The sequence below is a fragment of the Barbus barbus genome (assembly GCF_936440315.1).
Source record: "Barbus barbus genome assembly, chromosome: 6".
Classification (NCBI taxonomy): Eukaryota; Metazoa; Chordata; class Actinopteri; order Cypriniformes; family Cyprinidae; genus Barbus; species Barbus barbus.
In genome coordinates, this window is record NC_136734.1 from 21,477,835 (window position 1) to 21,503,222 (window position 25,388).

Below are 25,388 nucleotides of genomic sequence, written 5' to 3' on the forward strand. Positions count from 1 at the left end.
AAATTCTCTTGGTGATTGTCACATGCACAATATATTTTGTAATATTATGTACTTTCATTATGCAATAAATAAAGGCATATAGATTGCTGTGAACATGTATCACAATAACAGGTGCATGGGGACATTTTGGCTACATTTAAAACAGATGAAGAGTTTAGTGGTTTGGCCTCAAGGTTCCTTCTCTGTCATGAGCTGCTCTGTGTGTGTGTGTGTGTGTGTGTGTGTGTGTCTGTGTGTGGTTTCTCAAGCAATGCATTTACATGCTCAAGGGACATGAAACCTATGAGGTCAGAGAGAGATGCTTCTTATTTTTAATGCTGCTAATTTAGATGAGAACATGCACTAAGATGTCATTAACAGCCTCTCAAACACTCTGTGGCAGCGATGATTTTTGTGTGCGAGAGAGTGTGTGCATGTGTTTATACGTCTGTGCATCTGCACACAGATGCACGCAAGGAGAATTTGTCTTCTGTGCAATACAATCTTTCTTTTTTCAGTTTAGTTAAGGTGAATATGGTTAATCTTTATTATGAAATGAAAATTATACAGTTGAACTTTTGTATTAGAGTGGTCAAAGAAAGTTAGTGTTACTGTATTATTCTTAAATAAAAGGTTAATGCATGATTTTGGAGGTTATATTTCAATTATTAAAGCTATTTTCTTCTTATGAATGCAATAATAAACGCAAAAGTGAAATAAGTATTTTACCTTTGGTTAAAGAACAGACTTTTTAAAATATCTTCAGCTGATTTATGAGAGGAAGTAGCTATTACGCTATTGTCTATTTTTCTGATAATTTGGAAGAGCACAAAGGAAAATAAAGGAAAGTAGACAGAAGGAAAGAAAAGTAACATTGATTTTCCAAAGAAACACTGTATTTAGGACAACTCAGGAGTCAAGAATATTTTAGAGCATCAATGCGCTGAGCAAACACACATAGAGTCATCCATCTCCGTTTTTATGCCACCAGTCAATGCTTTGTGCTATGCCATCAGTACAGCCTGTGACTTGTCTAACCTTTTTTCCCCACTTCTGTCTCTCTTTAGGTGACATTTACAAAGAGAAAGTTTGGCCTGATGAAGAAAGCCTATGAGCTGAGCGTGTTGTGTGACTGTGAGATTGCCCTCATCATCTTCAACAGTACTAACAAGCTGTTCCAGTATGCCAGCACAGATATGGACAAAGTGTTGCTCAAATACACTGAGTACAATGAGCCACATGAGAGCAGGACCAACTCCGACATTGTTGAGGTGAGTTTCTCAGATCTACAAACTCTTACCTGACATTCTCACACTGTCAACATGACAGTATATATGTTTAATTAAAAATAGTAATTAAAAATATCTTACTGACTCCAAATATTTTAACAGTAATAGTTTTTTTTTTTTTTTAATGACATGTCTGACAAATTGAATAAACATTGATTATTGACCTGATAAACATTATGTAATTTAGTGGCTGTTTGAAATGAAACACAGAGTGTTACATAGGAAATGTAGATATATATTGATAGATGATAGATGTGTCATGTTTCAGTAGACTAAATGTATCATTAACATGTGATTTTGACTAGGATTCCTTGTGCATAGTGCCATTGCACTCTTATTTTCAGCCCTTATTTTCTTATTTATCATGGAGAGACTCTATAGAAACCCAATGAACTATAGATCATGCAGTACCCCATTGATTATTATTATAAAAAGTACACTAACTAAATACATCCAGTATCATGCTGTATTTCATTTGACTCTGTTCTTTTTGAATGCCAGCTGCTTTGATGTCTACATTTTATCAATCAGCTTAATGCTCCTAAAGGCTCTCAGGTCTTAGAGACATGTTGTCCATGGGTTCCTGCCATAAACCTGAGGCCATGCCATGCTAAGCTATTGTAGCTTGAGGCAAACATCCAAAAGCATGTTACAGAGTGAGCTGCTTATGTAATCTACTTTTCTGAGATGTCACAACACATCTTAAAAATCAAAGGTGACATACGTGGCTTGACAAGGTGGTCCTCTAAAGGACTTAAGGGCTGTAAGACAGTGTCCTCTTGCAATGCACAACAGCAGGTCCACATCTACGTACAAACAAAGTTAATATCCCTAGATCTATGGGTGAGTTTGTGAAGTGGGTTTATCTCAATCTAAGTGCACTCCAACTTCTTTGCTCTTAGAGTCGATCAGACAAAACAAAACATGTTTTTCTGTCTACTTCCTTTTTTATACTGACATATTGTCACAAGTCACATTCCGGCTCACTCTGTGGTCCATCTTCATTTCCGCAGTATCTACACTTGCTTTAATTCACTCAGTAACTCTGCAGCTCAATAATTTATTTGTATGTATTTACATACTCAGCAAGTGTATTTCTGTATGTATTTATCTCATATAGCCAGTGTGACATTTATAATTATTATTTTTTTAATTTGTTTTAATGTGCTAGGGAATATCATCTCAGATGCAAATATGGATTTTTGTAAATTCATTCATCTGCCATAAAGTGTGCAACATGCTCACCGTTTTTTCCTCATCTACAAGCTCAGGGCTTGAGGCAGATTTAAAGGGCAGGTAGAAAGTGCTTGTTATTCCTGCAGTGCATCAAGGCACAATTACAAAAATGCACTCCAAGCTTGAGCAGCTGTGCTAGATGAGGTTTACCATTTTGATGCATGAAGAATCTCGTGGAGGACTGAATGTCATGTGTATTACAGTCCACACTCCATGGCCAGTGGTTTAGAAACAAGGAAGAAATGAATAAAGAAGACCCACTTTACACTGAAGTGGTGGTGTAATAATTTGTCAGTTAAATTATTATGAATTTGAAATTAATAAAAATAATCATAATAATCATCATCACCATTATTATTATTATATTATCTTTATTTGTTTTTAATAATTTGTTAATATAATTATAAATAAAGTATTATTTTAAATAATTATAATAATATATGATGGTATACGTTATTATAATATTAAACAACAAAAAGTAAAAATAATAATATCTGTTTAGTTGTTTTAGTTTCATTTATTTATTTTGCACAGGAATAAAATAAATACAATAAAAACAGAACATAAAAGTACAATCCATATACTGTGCTGGGAGAGGCAGAAAACCCAAAGGGCTTATTTAAAGCCTCCACCTAAATGATAAATAAAACAAAAACAACAACTCGTGAACTTAAAGAAAGAGCTAAATTACAATAACAAATATATAAATATAAATAACTACAAATTAAGTACAACATGTCAAAAAAAAAAGAAAGAAAAGAAAGAAAAGAAATGATATACTCCAAAAACAAACCATAAATTGCATTTTAAAAAATGCACTGCTTTGTAACTCCATGAAAGCTATTCCTAAAGGTTTTGTTGAAATATTAAGGTCTGGTGCAATATATTAATTTGTAATTACATTACAATTCAAATCATATACTTTCAAGAGTCATGCTCACAATTTTAACAAAAACTCTATCAATTAGCTCTAAGACAAAAGTAAAATGTTCATAATGGCTATATTTTTTATTTTCTAAACATTGTAGAACAACTTCAGAGTGCTGCATTCTACTTAAAAAGCAAATCCTAAACATCTTGGCTTGCTCTGCCGTGTGAAGACAGAAAATCAGCACATGCAAGCATCGAAGTGGAAAGAAAATAAAAAAGAGTATAGCGAGTCAAACTGCTCCCATCACCAAGCAACAGCTTTAGTGGAGTTTCTTTCCAATTTGCCAGATTCAGTGTTGGAGAAATCGATTTGAAGGTGGCTAAAATGCCGCCCTAACTGCATTTGTCGACGCTGAAGTGCTGAGCTCCTGCAGGGCCCCGTTTTTCTGCTGCTAGGTTACATCACGGCCAGGGGATGTGGGCGGTAGGAGGTAAAGAGGAACAAAGCAGACTTCCTGTTGTGATGGCAGGATGGGGACGAGGCCTTGGGGTGGGCCGGAGGGGGAACTCGGCATAGGGGTATCAGTGCCATAGTTCAGCTTTGAGCTGTAGTGTGTGTGTGCGAGACATGTTAGACAAACACATATATCGGCTATGGACCGTCTGCTGTACATACAGGGATTTAGCATTGTTTAAACGGGCTCAAAACACACACACACTCATAGAAAACACATCTTTCCTGTCTTTGCCTGGAGTGCCTGTGGGGTGCTGTGGGAGGATAAGGAGAGGCAGGGGAGCCGGGCGCAGCGTGTGGGCGTCTTGAAGAGCAACCCGCTACATTAGCAATAAAGCTCCATGTAATTAGCATGTCTTTGGTTGATAATTAGCGTTGTTGGGAGAGAGGCAGTGAGAGGCTTGCCCAGCCTCTTTAGCTCTGTTTATGAGAGGCTAGAGGCTCTTCTACCCTACTCTACTCTCCCTGGCTCTTTCTTTCCGCTTATGTCTTCCGTTTTCATCCATTTTTATCTCTGCTTTTGTAGATCAGGCCATTCTTCCATTCAGCCAAAATGTACACGGATGTGCCTTTCTCAATTTGGCATTTGCGTAATAAAAGATATAAATGTAAGAAGAGAGATATGACAAAGCTAGAGATGAAAACTTTTTCAGTTGTTGATTGATATAAAAAAAATACTGTAAAAATTATATTTACACTTTGATTTTTTTTTTCAAAGACAAAATGGTGATAGACTCGTAATTAACTGGGACCTTGATTCATAAAAAAACAGGATCAGACAAATTAACAAGTGTGTTAGTTGTTCGTTGTACTCTTTTTTTTCAGTTTTTACATAGCTCTTTGTACCTCAATCGAAGCACCCTTCTTAGCATGTTTAGCTTATATACAAAAACTCATTAAAAGTCTCCTACGTCTTAACATCTGAGGCTAGACAAAAGGTGGGAAGGTCCAGATAATTACACCTTAAGTCATGAAGAAAGAACAAATTACGAGTGCTTGTGTAAGGTAAAATTATCTAGTTTTAGATTAGCAGGGGGGGAAAAAACAACACAAACACAACAACATGGTTTGGTTGTCAAAATGCTCTCATTTGCTGCCACAGTTGCAATGCAGCATTTATTTCGCAGGAGATTTAAAACTTAAACCGCCATAGATTTCCCATAATGCACCAGACCAGTTTCCCAGCGTGTGTGGAGCATTAGACCTCAGTTGAGTTGGTTTTGGTTTTGTTTATTGTTTTTTTACAACAATACAGTTGCATTTGCACTGATACTCATCAAAGTCTCTATTTCAATATTATTCAATTTAATTTTATATTACATGAAATAATTAATGAATTATAAAATATAAAAATTAAACAGTATAAAGCATTTAAAAAACATAAATAAATAAAACATTATATACATGCATTTTATTATTTTTTATGTATTTGTTATATTATATAGAATCAGTAAATGAATGATGCAAAATAATATATTACATAAAAACATTTACAAAATGTTCTATCATTTAACATTTTAAATAACAGTTTTATTATAGAAAATTAAAGAATAATGTAAATGTAATACTTGTAAATGTAATATAATAGTTTATATATAATACACGATTATATAATATATAATTTTGTTTAACATTTTATTACTTAAATGCAAAATTATTACTAATTACAAAACCAGTAAATGATTGAGTAATGTCACTGGATAAAAAGTATTCATTAGTAATCACTGCTCTAATGTTGCGTTTTTTTGAGGCACAGTTATTAAAGATTAGGCAAAACCAAGAGAGATTAGCATGACTATGAAAGAAAAGAAGCACGTTGTGGCTGCATGCTTTACTCTTGTCAACACTCCCAGAATCACATGGAGCGGTCGTGTGAACAGGACACAAACACTTGAGAGAGAGTTTGCCAAACCCATCCCATCATAGATTAGCTTTATCTGAACAGCCACCTTTTAATCTTCTCTCTTCTCTCAGCGCCACAACTTCTGAATGAATCGGCAATAGAAAGGAGCGCGTTTAGCCGCAAGCACCGGGAGACAAACTGAGAGAGAGAGCGACAGGCAGGGAGGCTGGTGATTATTTCCAAAGGTCACACTGTTAATGACTACCTGCTTGGTTAATGAGATTCCGCAAAGCTCCCTCACGATGTTTCACCCTCATATGTGTTGCCGTGTGCTGAGATGTGTGAGAAGGGTTGCAGGCGTCAGCCTTCTCTCGACTTGCATCTGTTTAAAGTAGAAGGAGAAAGGGAAAAAAAAAACTAAGATCAACACAGGTTCATTAAACATCTCGGAGAATGCTTAATGTGGACAAGGTACACTAATTAACTGAATTTCATTTTCATTTCTCTTCAAAGTGGCAGTAAAGAGTTAATTAAAGGATATTTTTCTCGTAAGGACTTTACACATTAGCAGGCTGCTCCAGTGGAATATTCCCTCAGTTGTGTTTTGAAAAGACTTTCTTTCTTATTGGTTTGAGTAATCAGAGATCAGAGAGAACATTAGCCTACAGCGATTTTCTCTTAGCGCTGAGACTCAATGACCATTTATTTAACTTACAAAGGCCTGCTATGACATAATACACTGACATAACTGTGTCCTCTTACAAATAAACATACATCTGATAGAGGGAAATATTTGTGTGTCACCATAATCTACCACCACTCACATACATGCTAGTAACGGCTCACGCGAAGAGTCAGTAAGTTTATGGTAATTGAACCGAGTGATGTTCAATCTCAATGTTTTTGCCAGAATTTGTCATTAAACTCAGAAGGGGCTTTGTCTAGTAAAGCAAATAAAACCCGTGACATAGGCAAGTCAACTGAGGAGGAGATGAACAATGCGTCACAAACAGTATGTGAAGTATAAATGTAAACTTTAATATTCTTACTTGATACTTTAGATATAAATAAGTATATTGTAACACATTATAAGTGTTTTAACTGAAATTATATAATGGATTACAAACATATACCTTACTGGTTTACATATATTGCTTCGTATTGCTGTATTTGCTAGCTACTGTTTAAAAGTGTTTTTATTCTGCAGTGACATATTAAATTGTTCAAAAGTGGCATTTATAACATGTTACAACATAGTCTTTGCCATCACAGTAATAGATTTCATGTTAAAATATATTACATTAGAAGCACTATATATTAATATATATATTAAACTATTAAAATTAAAAATGGAATTAAAGATGGAATTTCACAATATTACCGTCTTTTTACTGTATTTTTGATCAAATAAATGCAGCCTTCATGGTGAGCATAGAATATATATATATATATATATATATATATATATATATATATATATAGAATGATTTGGCTACTTTCAGACTCAAGTCTTCATATCATATCATCATCAGATTTAAATTTCTCCACATTCTTGACGTTGAAAAATAACTGTAAAATATGACACGTATTTGAGGCGTCTCACCAGCCTTCAAAGCAGATCTCATCACTCATTCAGTGAGGAGCAGCACCAGTCCAGAGCATTTTGACCCCACAGCTTTAGAACAACTTGTTGAACTTCTGCCACATGGCTGCTGGACGTCAGCGAGGAGAACTGAGAGCATTTGTTTTGCCTCTCTTTCTCGTTCTCTCCGTTACTCGGTCTAAATCTCTCATGTTTTCTCTACACTTCCCTCTGATTGGAAACAGCTGCAAAGCATCTACGGCAACACTTTAAAAATGAGTGCATTTCAGATGTGTCCAAATTAGGAGCCCCCTCCCTCTCCCCCTTCCTCCCTCCGTTTGTGTGAGTGTGTGTGATGTGGGTCTGTGTGTGTGTGTGCATGCATGAGTTTTTTTTAGTATCCTTCCCCTAATAAATGTCTCAAAAAATGGTAGCGGTCTAAAAATAGTGTGCTCTGTTGCTAAATTTAGCACTTGGCTTATTGCGCTGGCGAAGCGAATGGAGAAGAATAGGCTTGGAGAGGCAGGGTGAGTAAGCAAGGCTCTATTCATTCAATAGCTTGTGTGGAGGCCTCTAGTGAACCACTGCCCTTGAACTGCGTCTCCCCTCCGCCGCCAGACTTGGGGGTGCCACTAAACATTTGATCCAGTGGATAAAAGCTGTTATTATTTATTTATTTATAAAGACTCTAAAGGTTTTTATAGCCAGTGTAACAGATTTGAATGACTTTTCCAGGGCTTCCATGTTACAGACAAAGAGCAGCGCACATATACACATATCCATATTTATAGAAAAGGCTGTGATTGTAGATTTAAATTTATATGAATGATTTTAGGTTTAAATTAAATTGAATTTTAGGTTCCCTAAATATTTATTTTAAAATGTTCACCATGTTTTGGTAATTCTTTGGTAATTTGGTAATTCTAATCACCATTTGGTAATTATTTAGAATAATGCCTTAACTAACAATAAACAATAATTATGTTATTTATTCATTTTAAAATTACTTAAAAGGTATAACTTTTCATTGTCAGTTAAGAATAGCACAATTATATTAAATAATATTAACAGAATACAATTATTATAAAATAAAAATAAAAACTTGATTTTAATAATGTATTACTGAATGTTGAAATTAACTAATACATTTTTTTTTTTCATTTTGTTAGTTCATTAACGAATGCAGTTACCTGATATTAACAGAAGAAACTTTATTGACAAGTGTTGCCATTTATTTTTAATAACCATTACTACATTTTTTAAACACACAAATATTCCAGTCTCTCAGTTAATATGGAGTCATAATAATAATATATAATAAAGCTACATGCATAACAATTATAAAACAATTAAAAAACAACAAGTAAAAAATTAATGTAATTGGCGAAGGGGGTTATAAAGTAAAGCTAATGTTAAATCAGCACAACACATGACATCAGTGTTTAAGATACAAGTAGCAAGGCTGTTCTCTCTGGCTGTCCCACACACTGTCAGTGGAAAATGAGCGATCTATTTCTGTATGTGGGTGTAGATGGCAGTGTCCCCCTCCCACAGGGCCTGAAGGGTGTGGAAACACAAGGTCATGCCAGAGAGGTCAGGTGCCTGCGCATTGTTCCTCAAAACCCTCTGCCCCTTCCTGTAATGCAGCTGCATGATAAGAACCCCTACAGACAAAGGCTGATAACTGATGTCTGTGTGTGTGTGTGTGTGTATGTATGTAAGTGTGTTCACATCTCACTGCATCCAAAAAAAGAATCACAGCCCTTTCAGTGTGTGTGTGTGTGTGTGTGTGTGTGTGTGTGTGTGTGTGTGTGCGCGCGTGATAGGTGTCCTTCTGTCTGTCTAGAAATAAAACAAGACATAAAGACATAACCAGCATTTTTCAAATGGAAAGATGGCTATGGTATAAGCACCCCTTTATTTAGCTTGACTGAGTGTCATTGTGTGCATGTATGGGATGCTCCATTAGGTCATATGAATGACTTGTCTGTCTGTCTTGCTAACAGCCATGGAGAGAGAATATGAGATGACATGCTTTACAGTCATGTACCAGAATCTGAAAAACATGGTACGACAGAGTATCACATTATTGAAAAGGCAGTAAATAAAGACACAAGCGTATACCATTTTCTCCTAGAGTTTATCATGTTTCTTTGAGTAACAGCTGTTTCTCTCTATACTACTCCACTTTAGGCCTATATGTCGGAAATAGCTTTAATTTTAGAAATGCCTAAATATAGAGAATTTTAAGTGGATTTGGTCTTTCCCTGTGTTCATCCATTTCAGGATGTAATTAGATGCTCAAGGTATGATATTACTTATCCATTACTTACTGTAATCATGAGAAATCAAATTTCTCTTGATCGGTTGAGATAAAAGAGTACATTGTGTCAGGAAAACATATCGTAACTTTTAGAACTGAAAACTTCTAAAAAAATAATAATAATTTGTTGAAACTAAAGCTGTAAAAACAGCTTGTTCATTCTGCAAATATCTGAAAGATCGGTTGACTGATCGATATATTTGAACACACACAAACACACACGTATGTGCAATATTATTACAATTTAATTGAAATATACTTATATATATATATACTGCCCTACAAAGGCAAAAGACCTTAACTCGCTAGAGTGTGAAACTGAGAAAAATTACTAATTATTGGTAGGACACTGGAAATTTGGCAATTAGATGTTTAAGTAATGAAAATGATCTACATTCAAAAATTGTGAGATCAAACTTGAACATGGATTGATTGTATCGGGTTACAAGAAAAGGTAAGATATGGATTTAATTGTGAACTGTTAGGCTACAGATTTTATGATTGATCATGCTAACGTTACATGCTACAGAATTCAAGTACACACACATCCAACTAGAAGTGACAGCCTGGTGAATAATCTGCATTACAAAAAGGGAAAAATCTTTAAAGGTTATTCACGATTATGTATTGCTGCCAAGGTGTCTAGTCTTTACAGTGCTTTGTTATATTGAGCTGTTTGGTAGATCGTGATCTGTCTAATTCGTTTGTCTGCACCGTAATTAAAATGTGGCAGACTTTAATGGACAGTAAAAAAAAGGCAGAGCACCGTATAATTCCAAGCCGGCGCCGTAACTTGATTTTGACGCGCAGCTAAACAAAGTCAGAACGCCGTAACTCATTTTGAGCATTCCAAACAAAGTGAAAGAGTGGTAACTGGTGTTATACGGTGTTCTGCCTTCGTTTCTCCGGTGCTTTTTGAAGTTACGGTTGAGACCACCCATTATTTTCTCAGAAAAACAACAAAATTGACTCAAAATACTTATGTACATGATAAAGGATGTCTTGAATGTCCCAAAAATATCAATAACTCATTTTCGACAAAAATCGAAGTTACGGTCTTTTGCCTTTGCACTGCAGTATATATATATATGCACACATCACTGTTAAAATTTTCCATACTCATATATATGCAAGCATTTTTGTTAAGATTATAACTTTTTAAAGTTGACCTTATGGGAGAAAAAAATGTCTGATATGCCTCCTACTATTATTCATATAACCCATGGAATGGCGGGCCTATAGTTTTTCCCTTTGATGCTTGATTACAGCATAGAGGGGGAAGGGCTCAAAGCAAGCAAATTATAGTAAAGTATCTGGTTTTTAGGAGTTAAGAGGTGCCCACTTCCAACAGCTAAAGAAGCTGATGGGTTAGTTAAAAGATAGATGGTCTTCTGTGATGCACCACCTCACACTACCGTTATACTGTACAGATACACACAAACAGGCACATATGGAGGCCACGTCCCTTGTCATCTGCATTCGTGTCTCGCTACACAGTTGTAGCATGTTCAAACCACACTTAATGAAACGATGGCTTCCCTGCTTTCTCTCCAGCCATATGCTTCCAATAAGGTCAAGACAGACTGGTTCTCTCCCTAAAGTTCTGCGCTTGTGTGTTCAATGGGAGCAGGAGACTCTGCGGTCCCCCCAAAAGTACCATATCAAAGCACAAAGTTTTTAGTTAGGCCATCTGCAGAGCGCTTTTGGATCATGTGCATGTCTGTCACCGAGCTTCCCTGACCTCCATCCACTCTGTTGAAGCAAGAAGCGTGTACGACTGTACTCAGTAATCAACTCCAACTCATTCGCAGCACACACATGGTGGAGGCGTGACTGCTGAGGTACATGATGTCATCTCTGTTGGCCTAATGGGACCACCTTGGAGTTAGTAGCTTTATAGTGGATTTGTGTAAGAGAGAAAGAAGTGGAAAAACAATTGTACATGTGCTGAGCAAGGAGAGTCACTGAGCTGCCAAAATAGACCTCTGTGTGAAATTATGTCTTTTTGTGAACCGCTAACGTGAGCTAATGAAAACGAGTGTAAATGTTCCGCTTGGACCTCAAAGTAACAGTGCAAAGTTTGATTATTACACTGTAAAAAAAAAAAAGTTGAGACAACTTAAAATTTTAAGGCAACCAGCTTTAGCAGATTTTTGAGTTTTCCTTCAAAAATAATTTTTTAAGAACTCAAAAATCTACTGAAGCTGGTTGCCTTAAAATTTTAAGTTGGCTCAACTTTTCTTTTTTTTTTTTACAGTGTAGTGTAAATTCCTTGGATCTGTCTGATAGGAGCAAAACTTTGCATTGTAGCACAGAGGTTGCATAAGTGCATTGATTCATTAAACTACAATCGCAAAAAATATATAGTTGAGATTCATGTTTGGCTTACCAATGCAAGACAACGTAAATTTCAAATGAAAAAAAAAAAAAAAACATTTTAAGGATAAATACCCTGTGGTTGAATATCGCAAGACATGCATGCTTAATTAATCGAGATAAGCAGAGTTCTCCATCACAAATAAAATATGATTAATCGTGCAGCCCTACACAGAAGACAGAATTCAGGAAAGAACATATATTTCTTTTTTTTTCTTTTTTTATTGTCAGATCATATACAAAATCTCATCTGTCCTCCTATCTCCTGGTCTCGATAGGCAGGGTATAGTGAATGTGGGACTTTCTCTGGACCTTCCTGCAAACCTGTCTCTATTCCACAACCGAAATCCTCTTGAAAATAAACCATGAGGTCTGTATGGGTCAGACTCCCTCGTTAATCTGGCCTGGTTTTAACTAGATGTTAAAATGGACACTGGACACTGTTCAGATTTTAAAAAGAGGCCAGAGTAAAATGATCAGTAGTGAAGACAGTTGGGAATCGTCTTTGGCTACTCGAGCTAGAGTTTCTCTGGCTTGATTACAGCTGGAATTGCAAGACCATAGTTGATATCAGTCCATTATTTAGGCTTCAGCCCGGAGAGGAGGTCTGACAGAAGGAGCCAGGAGGGATGAGAAGTATGAAGGAGTTTAATTAGGAGCATACCATTGAAGGAGACATTCCTTCCCACTCTTTTCCCTTCCTTGTCTCCACTGATTCTTGATTCTCAGAAGCCTCCAGCCGCTCATCTCTTCACAGCTCTCTATTGACTATCTCTGTGCATTTTAGCTTTTTATCAAGCCCCCTCAACCCCATTTGGCCATTTTCCACTTTGTTAGATTGATTACTCCTCATCGATAATGTTTTGGAAGGACGATTGCACAGCTTTCATCTTCCGGAGCTATCAAGACGTTAGAATGTTCTCGCTGCTTGATCCAAGTACAGGGTATTTGCTGTCTACTGTATCTTATTTTTAGACCGGCAAACTGGAAACATTAATGTTGGTGTTGCTTCCTGGGAAATCAATTGCATTGGCTGTGTGTTTTGCCTCTCTTCAGAAATGGGAGTGATTATGAGTGAGTCATTATAAAACCCATAGGAAAGAAAAAGTACTAATGGGATCTCTTTAAAATCTCAGTTGTTTCTCCTAGAAAGCAATGCCATTAAATGGAGTTCAAATAGAGACTTTTGCTTAAATCTCTTACTTCTGAGAAACAGACCATGGGAGCCTACTTGGGAGCAAATGGATCTGTTGTCACTGACCACTGTTTGACAATTATCATTTTTTTATTTATTTATAAAATGTAAGTTGTATTATTAGAAAATGTATTCATTTATTTTTTTATTATTTTTTAATATATAAATTAAATTCATTGATTGTTTACATTATTGTTAACATTATTGTTTCATTTATTGTTTACATTTAAATCAGATCTTTTTAGTTTATTTTTTTTTCTCAGCAGTGACATTAAATGAAGTTCAAATTGAGACTTTTGCTTAAATCTACTTCTATTAAAGGACCCTGGTAATCAAAATATGCTCCTATTTTCCAAGATGCCAAAGTCTGCAATCATTTAAAAAAAATATATATATATTTTTTTTTATTTCATTGCAATTTTCCAAAATCACATTATCCAAGTTGTGATAATTATGATTATTGTCTCACTCTATTTTTAATTTAAGTGAACCTGAGAAAAATATGATGCTTCAAAGATGTATAACTGAGACCTCCACCAAACCTCCTGAGCTATGAAAGAGCAACATCTGACTATTTCTCTTTTTCTCTGAGGAATGGGTGTTTATTTAGCCATTTATGGCCATCCTCGGCATACATGCTGTGATTGGCTAACTCTATCTCCCTACAGCAGAATAATCCATGTGTGTGTGTGTGTGTGAGAGAGAGAGAGAGAGAGAGAGAGGGAGGGCTGGTGACAGGTGTGGATACTCTGGCAGGTGCACATATCTAGAATGAGTGGCATAGCAGCGGACCTTTAGGGTGTTCACAGCGGCTGCATGCTGGGTCTTAAACTGCCTATCCCTGCTTGAGCGCTCACTCAGCCAGCATGCCTTCCCATCAGCACACTACAGTCTATTCTGCCTCTTCGCACTCCGCTGCCTCAGATCGACACGGGCCGCTCTACACCATAATCTTCCCTCCACCCCGTTGTCGAGGCAGTACCTGAGTTTTGCTAGTTAGGGGGCAACCTGTCATTTGAGGCAAAAAATAAAGTTTTTTTTTTTTTTTTAACTCCGAAATTGCTAGTAAATACATTTCACAAACAATTGGTAAAGTAACAAATTGAATAAAATGTGAAGAAAAACTGTAGTATTTTCACGTAAAACATACTCCAGTAATCTTTATTAACTACTTTATGCACTTATGCAGTTATGAAGTTGTTTACTTTATCTTTTTAATGAGTGAGACACCATATCTCAGATTTTCTGTCATTTTCTGTTTCAATCTCACAAAACAGCCATGCCGGGACTCGTCTTCAAAGCATTTGATCGGCTCAAAACGTATAAAGGAATATAAAATGCTCTCATCACACATTGCGCTCTCCACACAATTCCTCAACACCTAATAGAAGCATGTCATAGCAAAGAAAAGAAGATGAGAAAGCCGTCTTCATCAAGCCCTCACGTCAGCAGAGTAAATTAATTATTGTGTGATTGATGCAGACAGGCAAATGAAGGCAGAGAAGGACTATGTGTGAGAGCGTGAGCTGCACATATGTTAGCTGGTGGCTAATATCCCGCCACGCCACACTTTAAAGACGGTTGATCCAGTGGAACGTCTCGCTTTGATGAGATGTCAGACTCCTCAAGAACCTCGTGCAGATAATGACACGAGACAGTTAAAGACTTTTTGTGGGTCTGCAAAGCAGCATGTAGCAATGCACCTCAAGTTTTTATTTCTTCTTTTCTTATTTTCACAAAAACATTGTGTCCCTCACAGAATTTCTGCTAATTTTATATCATTTAGGACGGTAGAAGCTTTAACTACATTCAATTGGCACTATTGCTTATATTGAATTATTAGTATTCTTTTTTTAAATGTTAATATTAAAGTAAAATTTCCCAATTGGCAGACACTCACTCATAGATTGACTCCACTGTGAGAGGAAGATCTCATTCCTACTAGAAGGTGGCCATCAGGTGGCAGAGAGAGAAACTGCTGCTTTAATATATCAGGAGAGCCCACAATTCTTTCTTTTACTGTTACACTAGCTTGTTTGCTTAAGCATAGCACAACCTTTGAGCTTCATCACACATTTTTGGTTTATATTCTTAATGGTTATATCAAAAGGATCCTTGTATCATTTCAGGCTCACTGGTGTCTCTCTGTTAATGTCTCTGGACCGGCTCTATGGGCGCCTCTCTGCTGTGGTCCGGAGCAGTAGGGCCGTTCCTCTCTGCTGAAATCACATTTAGAACATTTTTCTCTTTGGTACCCAGACCTGGTTAAATATTAACGTTTACATTTTAGGTTGGCCCTTCCTGTATGTGTATCCTGTTGTCTCTCAACAACTTACGAAGAATATTTATGATTATTTTATATTACATAAATATAAATAACATGACCTTAAGCAAATAATCTCAAAGCAAACAAGACATGAAAGAATTCTAGAAAATAAACCATCAGCTTGAATTTCTTTATTAACAACCCTTTTAAAGATTGAGCACTAGTGGTTCTCAAACTGTTGTACACAGGTTAACTCATATTTTGAGTTTTGATTAATATTTTTATTAATTTAGTATTAATAAATTATGAAAATTAAATATTTTTTATATGAAATGCATACTTTACCATTCAGACGTTTGGGGTTGGTGAGAGATTAAAATCAAAATATTATTTTTCTTTTTTTTCGGGGGGGGGGGGGGGGGGGGGGGGGGGGTATTTTGGTAAAATATTGTTGGAAGAAGTTTTCAATGCTCACCATTTGGCATTTATTTGATATACGATAATATAGTTACAATTTAATATAATTGTAATATATAATATTGTTACAATTTAAAATAACCCTTTTCTTTTTAAATATATTTAAAAATGGAATATATCCCTAAAATGGAATGTTCTCATCAATGTTAAAAACAGTTGTTCTACTTACTATTTTCTAATATCTTCTGACCTCAAACACTTCAGTGATACTGTATATAACTACATAATTATTTTGAGATAGTTTCCCTAAATTCTGAAGTGTGCTCTACATGAATGATTCTCAAACTTCAGAAAGTTTTCTTTTTTAATCCTATCTAAATACAACTTGTATGAAACCATACAAATTGTATGTGAAAAGGGGTCTTCATGGTGGTTGGTATTTGAACTGTGTGCAAACTTTTATTTACAGACCCTGAGAAAGAAGGGTCTAAATGGTTGTGACAGCCCAGACCCCGACGCAGACGACTCGGTGGGCCACAGCCCAGAGTCAGAGGACAAGTACCGTAAAATCAATGACGACATTGATCTACACATGATCAGCAGACAGAGGATATGTGTAAGTACCTGCATCTCAGACAAGCCCTCTCACACTTCCTTCTCTTTCTTTCTTTTTCTGTCTCTCCGTGTGCTCTGGCTCACTGTTCGCCCCGCACGGGCCTTAAGGCGTTGAGCAAGAAGGAGAACAAAGGCGGCGAGAGCCTGGAGCTCGAGTCTGCTCTCGCTCTCACTCCGCGCACGGAGGAGAAATACAAACAGATTAACGAAGAGTTTGATCTAATGATCAAGACTCAGAAGATACCTGTAAGTACAGTGAAGAAAGGAAAGGCAAAAAACTAACAGCTCTATGAAAAAGCTAGCAAAGCTAACAAACATATTTGAAGAAACAAAGCAATTCATTCTAATCTTGATTTAACCGTGTGTACCATATATAGAACTCTAATATATATATATATATATATATATCACGCAGATGTAGTATATCTAGCATTTGTAATGATGCTGGCACTGCCTATGGATGCATGGGAGATAATTGCACATCTGAGATATGACTAAAACGAGAAGAAGCACAATGACAATTACTGTAAGAAATACAGTCATATTAACCTCCAGAGTATTTTTGGTGCGTTGGAAGGCCTTTCACTGATTGGTGTTCAGAAATAGATACTCTTTATGTCTAAATCTACAGCCTGATTGATTCAAACAAATTCATTTGCAGACCTTTAAGATGCATGTGCTTTCCTAACTACTCATGTGTGTTTATCTATCTATCTATCTATCTATCTATCTATCTATCTATCTATCTATCTATCTATCTGCCAATGCTGTATGAAATAAATGATCGTTTCCAGATGATCATGATGCATGATTTTGAGGGTGTTTTGTTTTTTATTAGAGGATTTTTTATTAGAAAACAAAGCAAAATACTGATGTGTCTGTGTGTGTGGTTAAGCTTCGTCCAGTAAGTTACAGTGTTTTTTTGTTGTTGTTGTTGTTGTTAGGGTTAGTAAAATTATGTTGGGTTGGGTGGAGTGGTAAATGATGGTGGTGAAGATAGTGGTCACAGTGACTGAGTTATATTTTCCCAGTTAGAGAGTACAGTAGCACAAAGATGAAGAGTGGCACCATGCAGAAGATGCCTAGGCTCACGTACACATAAAGATGTGGAAAGCTTTTCCATAGAAAAAACAAAGACACAAGAGGGAAAAAAGGCCGGAGTCCAGGATAGCTACACAAAACTGCTAAAGATTCCCTTATGTTATATTGACTAAATCATTTTTTTTTTTTTTTTTGATGTTTGACATTATTTAAAAAGTATGCTTCTGTTTTTTCAGAATCTAGACATGCATTTTATTTTTAGAATTTTGATCTAATAACATATTCGACTTTTACTCCAGCAAAAATACAATAAATGGTCGGTGTTATCAGATTAGAATTTGGTTTATAATCAGTTCTCATAACATTAGAAATAGTCATGAAGCATCAAACTAATAATTTTTCAAGCTATTAAAAGGGCCTTGAGGTCTCTGAGACTCCAAAGAGAACAAGAGGGTAAAGACAGAAAAATGAACACCTAACGAAAGTGAAGCTGTGCCCACCAAGACCTTCACTGCAGAGAGAAAATATTTGGCTGCCTCAAGCCATGATTGCCGTGGCCTTGTGAGTTAATGAAGAATGAAAGAGTGAGAAAGAGCGAGAGGCTCCTCTTCGGTTCTTGTCAGTTGATGCTTTCCCAGATGAGCACTTACAGACCCTCAGGACACATTGCTACAATTAGGGGCTATTTTGTCCTTAAAAACATAATATGAAGGAGGCAGAAGTCTCTTCAAGGTTAAGCCTGTGTCTTCTGGAGTGATGCTAACAAGAGGATTTACAGAGATTTAGAGAGTTTAGAGTCATCTCGGCTTGTTCATTTATGGTAGATAACAGAGAAAATGGACAGAAATACTTCTCAGGGGCTCTAAGGATTGATGCCATTGCATGAGACATATTTGTCAAAATTTCTCATTTCTATCTTGTTTTTTTCAGTTTTCCTTTGTTCAGTGTGCTTAACTCTTTGTTTTGTTTTTCCATTATTATTGTAGTTTATATTACTAAATATCTTAATGGTGTATGTATTGCTTCTGTCTCCAACCAGGCTGTGCCCTCTTCCACCTACGAGATGCCCATCCCCGTGAATAACCAGATATACCCAGGCAATCATAACCTGCTTCCACTGGCCCACCACAGCCTGCAGAGAAACAGCATGTCACCCGGGATCACACACAGACCACCTAGTGCAGGTAAAAACACATAGGACACAGTTTGCCTAGAAAAAAAACAAAAAACATTTAATTAAAATATAATAACTTCTCTAGTGAAAAATAAATATACTTAAATGTATTTGAAATGCATTTACTTCATGCTAAGAAAATTACAAATACATTTTTATATTTATGTACTAAATAAAATGTCCTGCAAATGTACTTTTAGTATGCTAAAATGGAACAACTAAGTTTGTACTTAATGCACTTTAATTGTGCAGAAATAGTGCTGAAGTGCAATTAAATATATACTTAGTATATTTTATTGGTGCTAAAGTGGAACTATTGCAAGTATACTTCATGTAAACTTTAAATATTTTGCATTTAAAGTCTGATATTATTCAAAGATCATACAATCCTTATCAACAGTGACATTAAAACACATTTTAGACTTAATATTAAATATGTGCATTGTGCACAAGTAATATGCCAAGTAAAGTTTAATTATTTTTTTTATGTCAGTAAGTCTTGAGTTATCTGTCAGTAAATATGTTAATGAATTTCAACTATACTTAGCATGAAATAAATGTATTTTAAATATATTACTTTTTTACTAGGGTTTCATTGGCACTGAAACAACTTTTCTATTTTGCTGATGTAACCAACACTAAAAAAAAAAATGTAGCTGTAAATGAAACAAAGATTATTAAAGATCATTTTACAAGAAAATAAAATGTTTATATTAAATTAATATATTTAATTTAATATTGTGTTTATTGTATATTCATAATTGTTTACTAAACAAATTGTGAAAATCGTTTCTACACCTTTTTCAGACATGAAAAAATACTATTTTAAAATAATTATTAAAAATAGTATTAAAATTACAAATTCTCTTTCATGCTGACTTCAAATTTTTAAAATGTACCTAAATAATTAACCATTATTAATATTTAATTTAACAATTAGAATTCCTCTATATTTCTCTTCATTTCTCCTTTCATCTGTAATTCCCCATGACCGATGTTCATATAGCACGATCCCATTGGCCGTTTGTTATTGTTGTGTTGTCTTGCTTCATTAGACAGAGTCTCTCACCCACAGCTCTGTCATTAAAACTGCTTTCTCCTGATGCAATCAGCTCTGTATTCCAGGAGAGCTTAGCTAAATATGAGTTTTGGCCCAGCCTGCACGCCTCTGACCACACTTGCTCCCCTGCATGCTTAAAAATAAAAATGTGTAATTTTTCTTGGACACCGCAGCCGAGCCCCGCCGGCCACATCGCTTCCCCCTCAGAAAAGTGTGCTAAGGTGGAAAAGGACAGTGTTTTGTTCTTCTCAGACACGTCTCTGTCACCTTATATTTGTCTTTCGGTCTCCGTCGCTCTTAAACGTGCTGGGAGGGAAGAAGATCTCTGTGGCTTTGGGGAGTTGAATAAATGACCGGACAGTTTTAAGAAGGAAGATTTTGTGGTAGGATGTGGATGTCAATTGCAATGAAGTGACTGAAATCTCTCTCTCTCTCTCTTTCTGTCTTTCTCTTCCCGTGCTAGGTGGTCTGATGGGCACTGATCTCTCCACTGGCGTGGGCACCAGTGCTGGTAAGGACGGCATCCCCACATACTACAGTATGTTCCCTCTCCATCACAACTTTTACTCAGCCAATAACTGCACAAATTCTCTTCCAGCTTTAACCAGCCTCTCAAATTATCAGCAGAACGTTCTGTTTGTATAAGCTGGGCTTGTATTTACAGTCATTTCTTTGGAGACATCAGTCATTAAGTGACCTGGGCTGAACTGGATTGGTTCAAACCCAATAGCCACAGTAACAGACAATAGTTTTTTTGTTTTGTTTGTTTTTTCACTCCAATTCTTGCAAAATAATTACTGTACATTATTGTTTGAATTCATTAGCATATACAATACCTTTAAAAGTTTGGGGATGGTAAGATTTTTAATGTTTTTGAAAGTCTCTTATGCTTTTTATCCTGCATTTATTTGATCAAAAATACAGTAAAAAGGGTATCATATATATATATATATATATATATATATATATATACTATTTGAAAAAATTGTACAGTAAATTCATTTTTAAATGTAATATATTTAATAATTCATTAATTAAAGATAATTTTACAAGAAAATAATGTCCATAAAGCTGAATTTCCAGCATCCATTACTCCAGTTTTTAGTGTCACATAATCCTTTAGAAATCCCTCTAATATGCTGATTTCATATTATTAATCAGTTGTACTGATTAATATTTTTGTGGAAACCATAATACTTTTTTTATAAATAGAAAGTTCAGAAGAATAGTATTTATCTGAAACAGAAATATTTTGTAACATTATAAATTTCTTTACTGTCATTTTTGATCAATTTAATGCATCCTTACTCAATTAAAACTTCTTATGAAAAAAAAACAAAATCTTAATGACCCTAAAACTTTTAGTATTTGCTTCCAACAATTTTATTGCTGAATTTGTCAGGTTTGGGGAAATCACCTGCGCACAGACTTCTTGTGTGCTTTTTAATATAGTCTGTCCATATAAGCTTTGTAAATATCAGAGTTTATTATTAGTAAAGAGGTAAACAAGCATATTGGCATTAGCCAGATGCTGCACTGTTTGACCCGTGTCCTCTGATTATTTGCTTAAGCTCTTGTCTGAACATGATAGCACTCAACTCTCCTCTCACCCTGTATTTCTGCTGCGTGTCTTTTGTAGGATAACAACTATCGTAAGTTTGGAGTGAATTGTACTTGGAATATTTTACCATCTAGTAGCCCAATGCTTTTGAAAAGTTTATATATGAGTTCCTGTATACAGAACAATCCACTTGAAAGGAATAGTTGCACAGTCGAGTGGTGCTTTGACTTGTGGTTGCCTCCGAGTCTATGTGGATGTCTGTGTATGCGTGTCTGCGCATCTGTTTGCGTCTGCGTGTGTGTGTGTGTGTGTGTGTGTGTGTGTGTGTGTGTGTGGAGCTCTGCCAGTCTTAACCACTAACCAGTGGTCAGTACAGAAGCATGGCTTGGATATTTAAAGCAGGACAGTAGATGTTTTGAACTTGGCTTTTGGGTTGCTGGGACACAGCTGGGCAACCTTGTCTGGCCCTGGGTCTATTGTATGAGGGTAAGGGTGAGGTCTGTCAACTGACCCCCTCTCCTCACTGTCTCGAATGTACAAAAGTACCACTTGTTAGTGTGGCCCTGCTGTCCACATTCAAGGTCTACAGCCATCAAATATAGCCATTGTGCTGACTACAGGCTAACACAGGGCACAGTGTGGAGTTGATGTAGGCCACAACTCTGGAAACAAGAGTCGAAGGGAGTCAAACGACACAAACGGCCTCAGTTTTAATGGTCTAACAGAGAATATGACAGGAAAAGTCTCCCATAGTTACCTCTTGATTCTTAATGCTGTTCACAAGAGAATACATTCTCTTACATTCACGAATACATTTATTCAGCAAGAATGCATTACATATTACATAGTAAAACTTACGAAAAAAAATTATATTTCAAATAAATGCCGTCTTTTGATCTTTCTAATGATCAAAACATCCTGGTTTTTTTTTTCATAATTTCCACAAAATAAAAAGCAACTGTTTTGCAATTTTGATAATAATAAGAAATTTTACTTTAGCACCGAATCAGCATATTAGTATGATTTCTGAAAGATCATGTGACACTGAGGACTGGAATAATGGCTGCTGAAAATTCAGCTTTGCCATCACAGGAATAAGTTACATTTTAAAATATCGATGAAACGAAAACAGTTTTTAAAACAATTTTAAACAAACAATTTTAGATTGTAATATTATTTCACCGTATTACTGTTTTCACTTTTTGATCAAATACATTCAGTCTTGGTGGACATAAAAGGCATAAACATTAACGAAAAAAGAATAGTAGTGTGTCTGTATATATTTAATATATTTCAATGGTTATTTTCCCCCAAATTATGTATGTACTGGTGTTTTACCAGCCTGTTCCAGCAAAAGTGTGTCATGGTATGATGTTTGTCGCACACAGTTATTTGTTCAGCCTGCACCCTGGCATTCTCAGACAACCGCAAATCCTCTGCTACATGTATTTATGTATCTGTGGCACATAGGGTTGTGCTGTGAGATACGGAGAGGTCAGCCAACACATGAGAAAGTGAAGCGGCCAGTCTTTTTTTACCTCTTAGGTGGAGTGTCATAGCAGAGTTTTTCTTTGTGTTTTACACAGGATTAAATAAGGCCGTTACGCCACAACAAGAAATCAGAGACGTTCCAACTCGCAGGGAAAGTGAGCGTGTACTTAACCACACTAGCCGGTCAGTTTGCTTTGACACTGAGTGGAAACTTAGGCCAAGCCCATTTACAGTTAAGCCTCCTCTGCGGAGCCCCAGAAATAGAATTGGCTCCTTTATCATGTGTACACATCAGGCGATTTGTGTGTGGGGAGGGGATCGCTCGTTTCTGGGCAGCTATAATTTTAGTACTTCCCCATTGTGAGGGTGATAGCTGGGCCACGAGCACACAGGGAAGAGACTTGTGTGGCTTTTGTGAGGGGAAAAGCGTGCGTCAGAAGATGGACACTGTTGTGGCCTAGCGCACTAGTTTTGGCTCTCAGATGCCTTCTAGAACAAACAACTGTAAAAGTCAGTGAATAGCATGAGAGAAATGAGTTTTGTGCTACTTATTGGCCACCTGAATCCCAGCTGTGCTGCTTCTGATCCATAAATCAAGTCGCCGAGGCTCATTCATCAGCGGTGTCTAGCACACGTCCTTAGTTGAACTCATCATCTCTGTCTGTCTGTTCTCGACGGGTCACTTTAACTCTTGCTTGGTGTTGCTGATCACTAATGGTGGTGGCCTGCTTGTTAAATACACCTCGGTCTGTGTGATCTGAGGACTCTGTGTGTTTCATGTTTGGCTCAGGGTGTACTGTACTGTACATGGCTATTTAATTCATCTGCGCACATCACAAAATCACAGGTTTCTATGGTTACCAGAGCAGAACTGAGGCCAGTCTCTATCAATGCTTCGCTCAGTCCTTTTGTGCAGTAATAATTACAGTTTTTCCACTGTGATTGTGCATTTGTCAAATGGCTTAAAGCTAAAAAGCTCAAAATGCACAAATATACACTGAACCTTATATATAGCCCGATTTGTTAAAAGACTTTGAATGAAGATTTTTACTTAAATACAAGACATAGGTACACATATCAAAATCAAGGGTAGACACTTAGAAATGGAAGTGAAAGGGAACCATTTTCCAGGATTTAAAAGCAGGTATGTTAAGCATGTAATTTTATGAAAGCACTTACATTAATTCATCTGTTAAAACTTGTGTATTGATCAAGTTTTAGTAAGCTATTTTTTTCTCACTATAATCATGTCAACTTGCATATTGTTATTGTCTTGTGGCTATACTATAGAGAAACAAAGTGATTTGAATGACACTAAACAAAGTAATATATTTAAAATACATTTATTTCATACTAAGTATAGTTCAAATCTGTTAATATATTTTGTGACATTTCGCTCAAGACTTACTGATATAAAAATTATAATTAAACTTTATTTGGAGTACTTCTTGTGCGCAATGCAAATTTCTTAATGTTTAACCTAAAATGTGTTTTAATGTCACTGTTAATGAGGATTGTATGATCTTTGAATAATATCAGTCTTTAAATACAAGATGTACCTGAAATATACTTCCAATAGATCCACTTTAGCTCAATCAAATATACTTCAGTATATCTTTAGTACAACTGCAGGGTATTTATTAAGTACATAAATATGTAAATGCATTTGTAACATACTTAGCATAAAATAAATGTATTTCAAATTCATTTTAGCATATTTACCCCTACTTTCACTAGGGGAAGATTATTAGAATTACTATTTGTATTATTGTATTATTATTATTATTATTTTAGAGAGAAAAAAAGCAGGGATGAGTTAATTTTTTTATCAACATTATGCCACAAGTGCTGTGGATTGAGCTCAAAGTGTGGAAATGTAGTTTTATCAAATGCATGGGATCAAATGCTGTGTTATTTCCTCATCTCCACTGTGAACAATGAAGTGTAGCTGTTTAAGTGTTTAGAGAAGAGCTCCAGCCAGCTGTTTTTCAAGCCTTGTACTTCACTATGTATGAGGAGACAGGAAATGTATCTGCACATGGCGCGTAACATCCACCCGCTCACACTTGTACGAACACAATCTCTCACAATCACAGTTACCCTTCCTGGTTCCCGACTCATGTCCTCCTTATTTTCCTTGAATCGTGCAAATTGCGATTTCAAGACTTCTCATTTGAAAAACAACAAAAAACATCGCCTTCAAATTAAAGAAAAATCACCATGGCGAAATTGCCGAGGACGACATCTGCATCTAGTTTTCCTCTCGAGTGTATGATTGGGAAATTCCTTTATGTCTACCGTATAATTCCTAACCCTCTTTTAAGTGGCAAAAGCCATGCAGCACTCCACATTTTCCCCCTCGAAAGCAAAAAAAAATGGAGGGATTTGGATTTAAACAAAGACTCTGTACTCTGTATTTTTTTCCCAGTATAATGTACCCCTCTGGTTCTTTGGAGATGATGAAGTCGGGTTAGCAATTGTGGATGAGGAATAAAGATTGCTTGTCTGATCCACTTCTGGTAGTCATAAGAGAAAGCCACATGTGCACACATGTAT

At 36.0% G+C, this 25,388-nt stretch overlaps 1 protein-coding gene across 7 annotated transcripts in view; it reads left to right on the plus strand.

The window, feature by feature from the left end:
* mef2cb (myocyte enhancer factor 2cb) overlaps positions 1-25,388 on the plus strand; it is a 64,457-nt gene that overhangs the window by 33,632 nt on the left and 5,437 nt on the right. For 4 of the 7 annotated variants that reach the window (XM_079419637.1, XM_079419640.1, XM_079419638.1 and 1 more), the window contains exons 3-6: positions 1,047-1,250; positions 16,360-16,506; positions 18,586-18,730; positions 20,244-20,318. In XM_079419637.1, coding sequence (XP_079275763.1) covers positions 1,047-1,250; positions 16,360-16,506; positions 18,586-18,730; positions 20,244-20,318 — 571 coding nt within the window. The remainder of the gene's footprint in view (positions 1-1,046; positions 1,251-16,359; positions 16,507-18,585; positions 18,731-20,243; positions 20,319-25,388) is intronic. The other 3 variants (XM_079419642.1, XM_079419641.1, XM_079419639.1) reach the window with 1 other exon arrangement.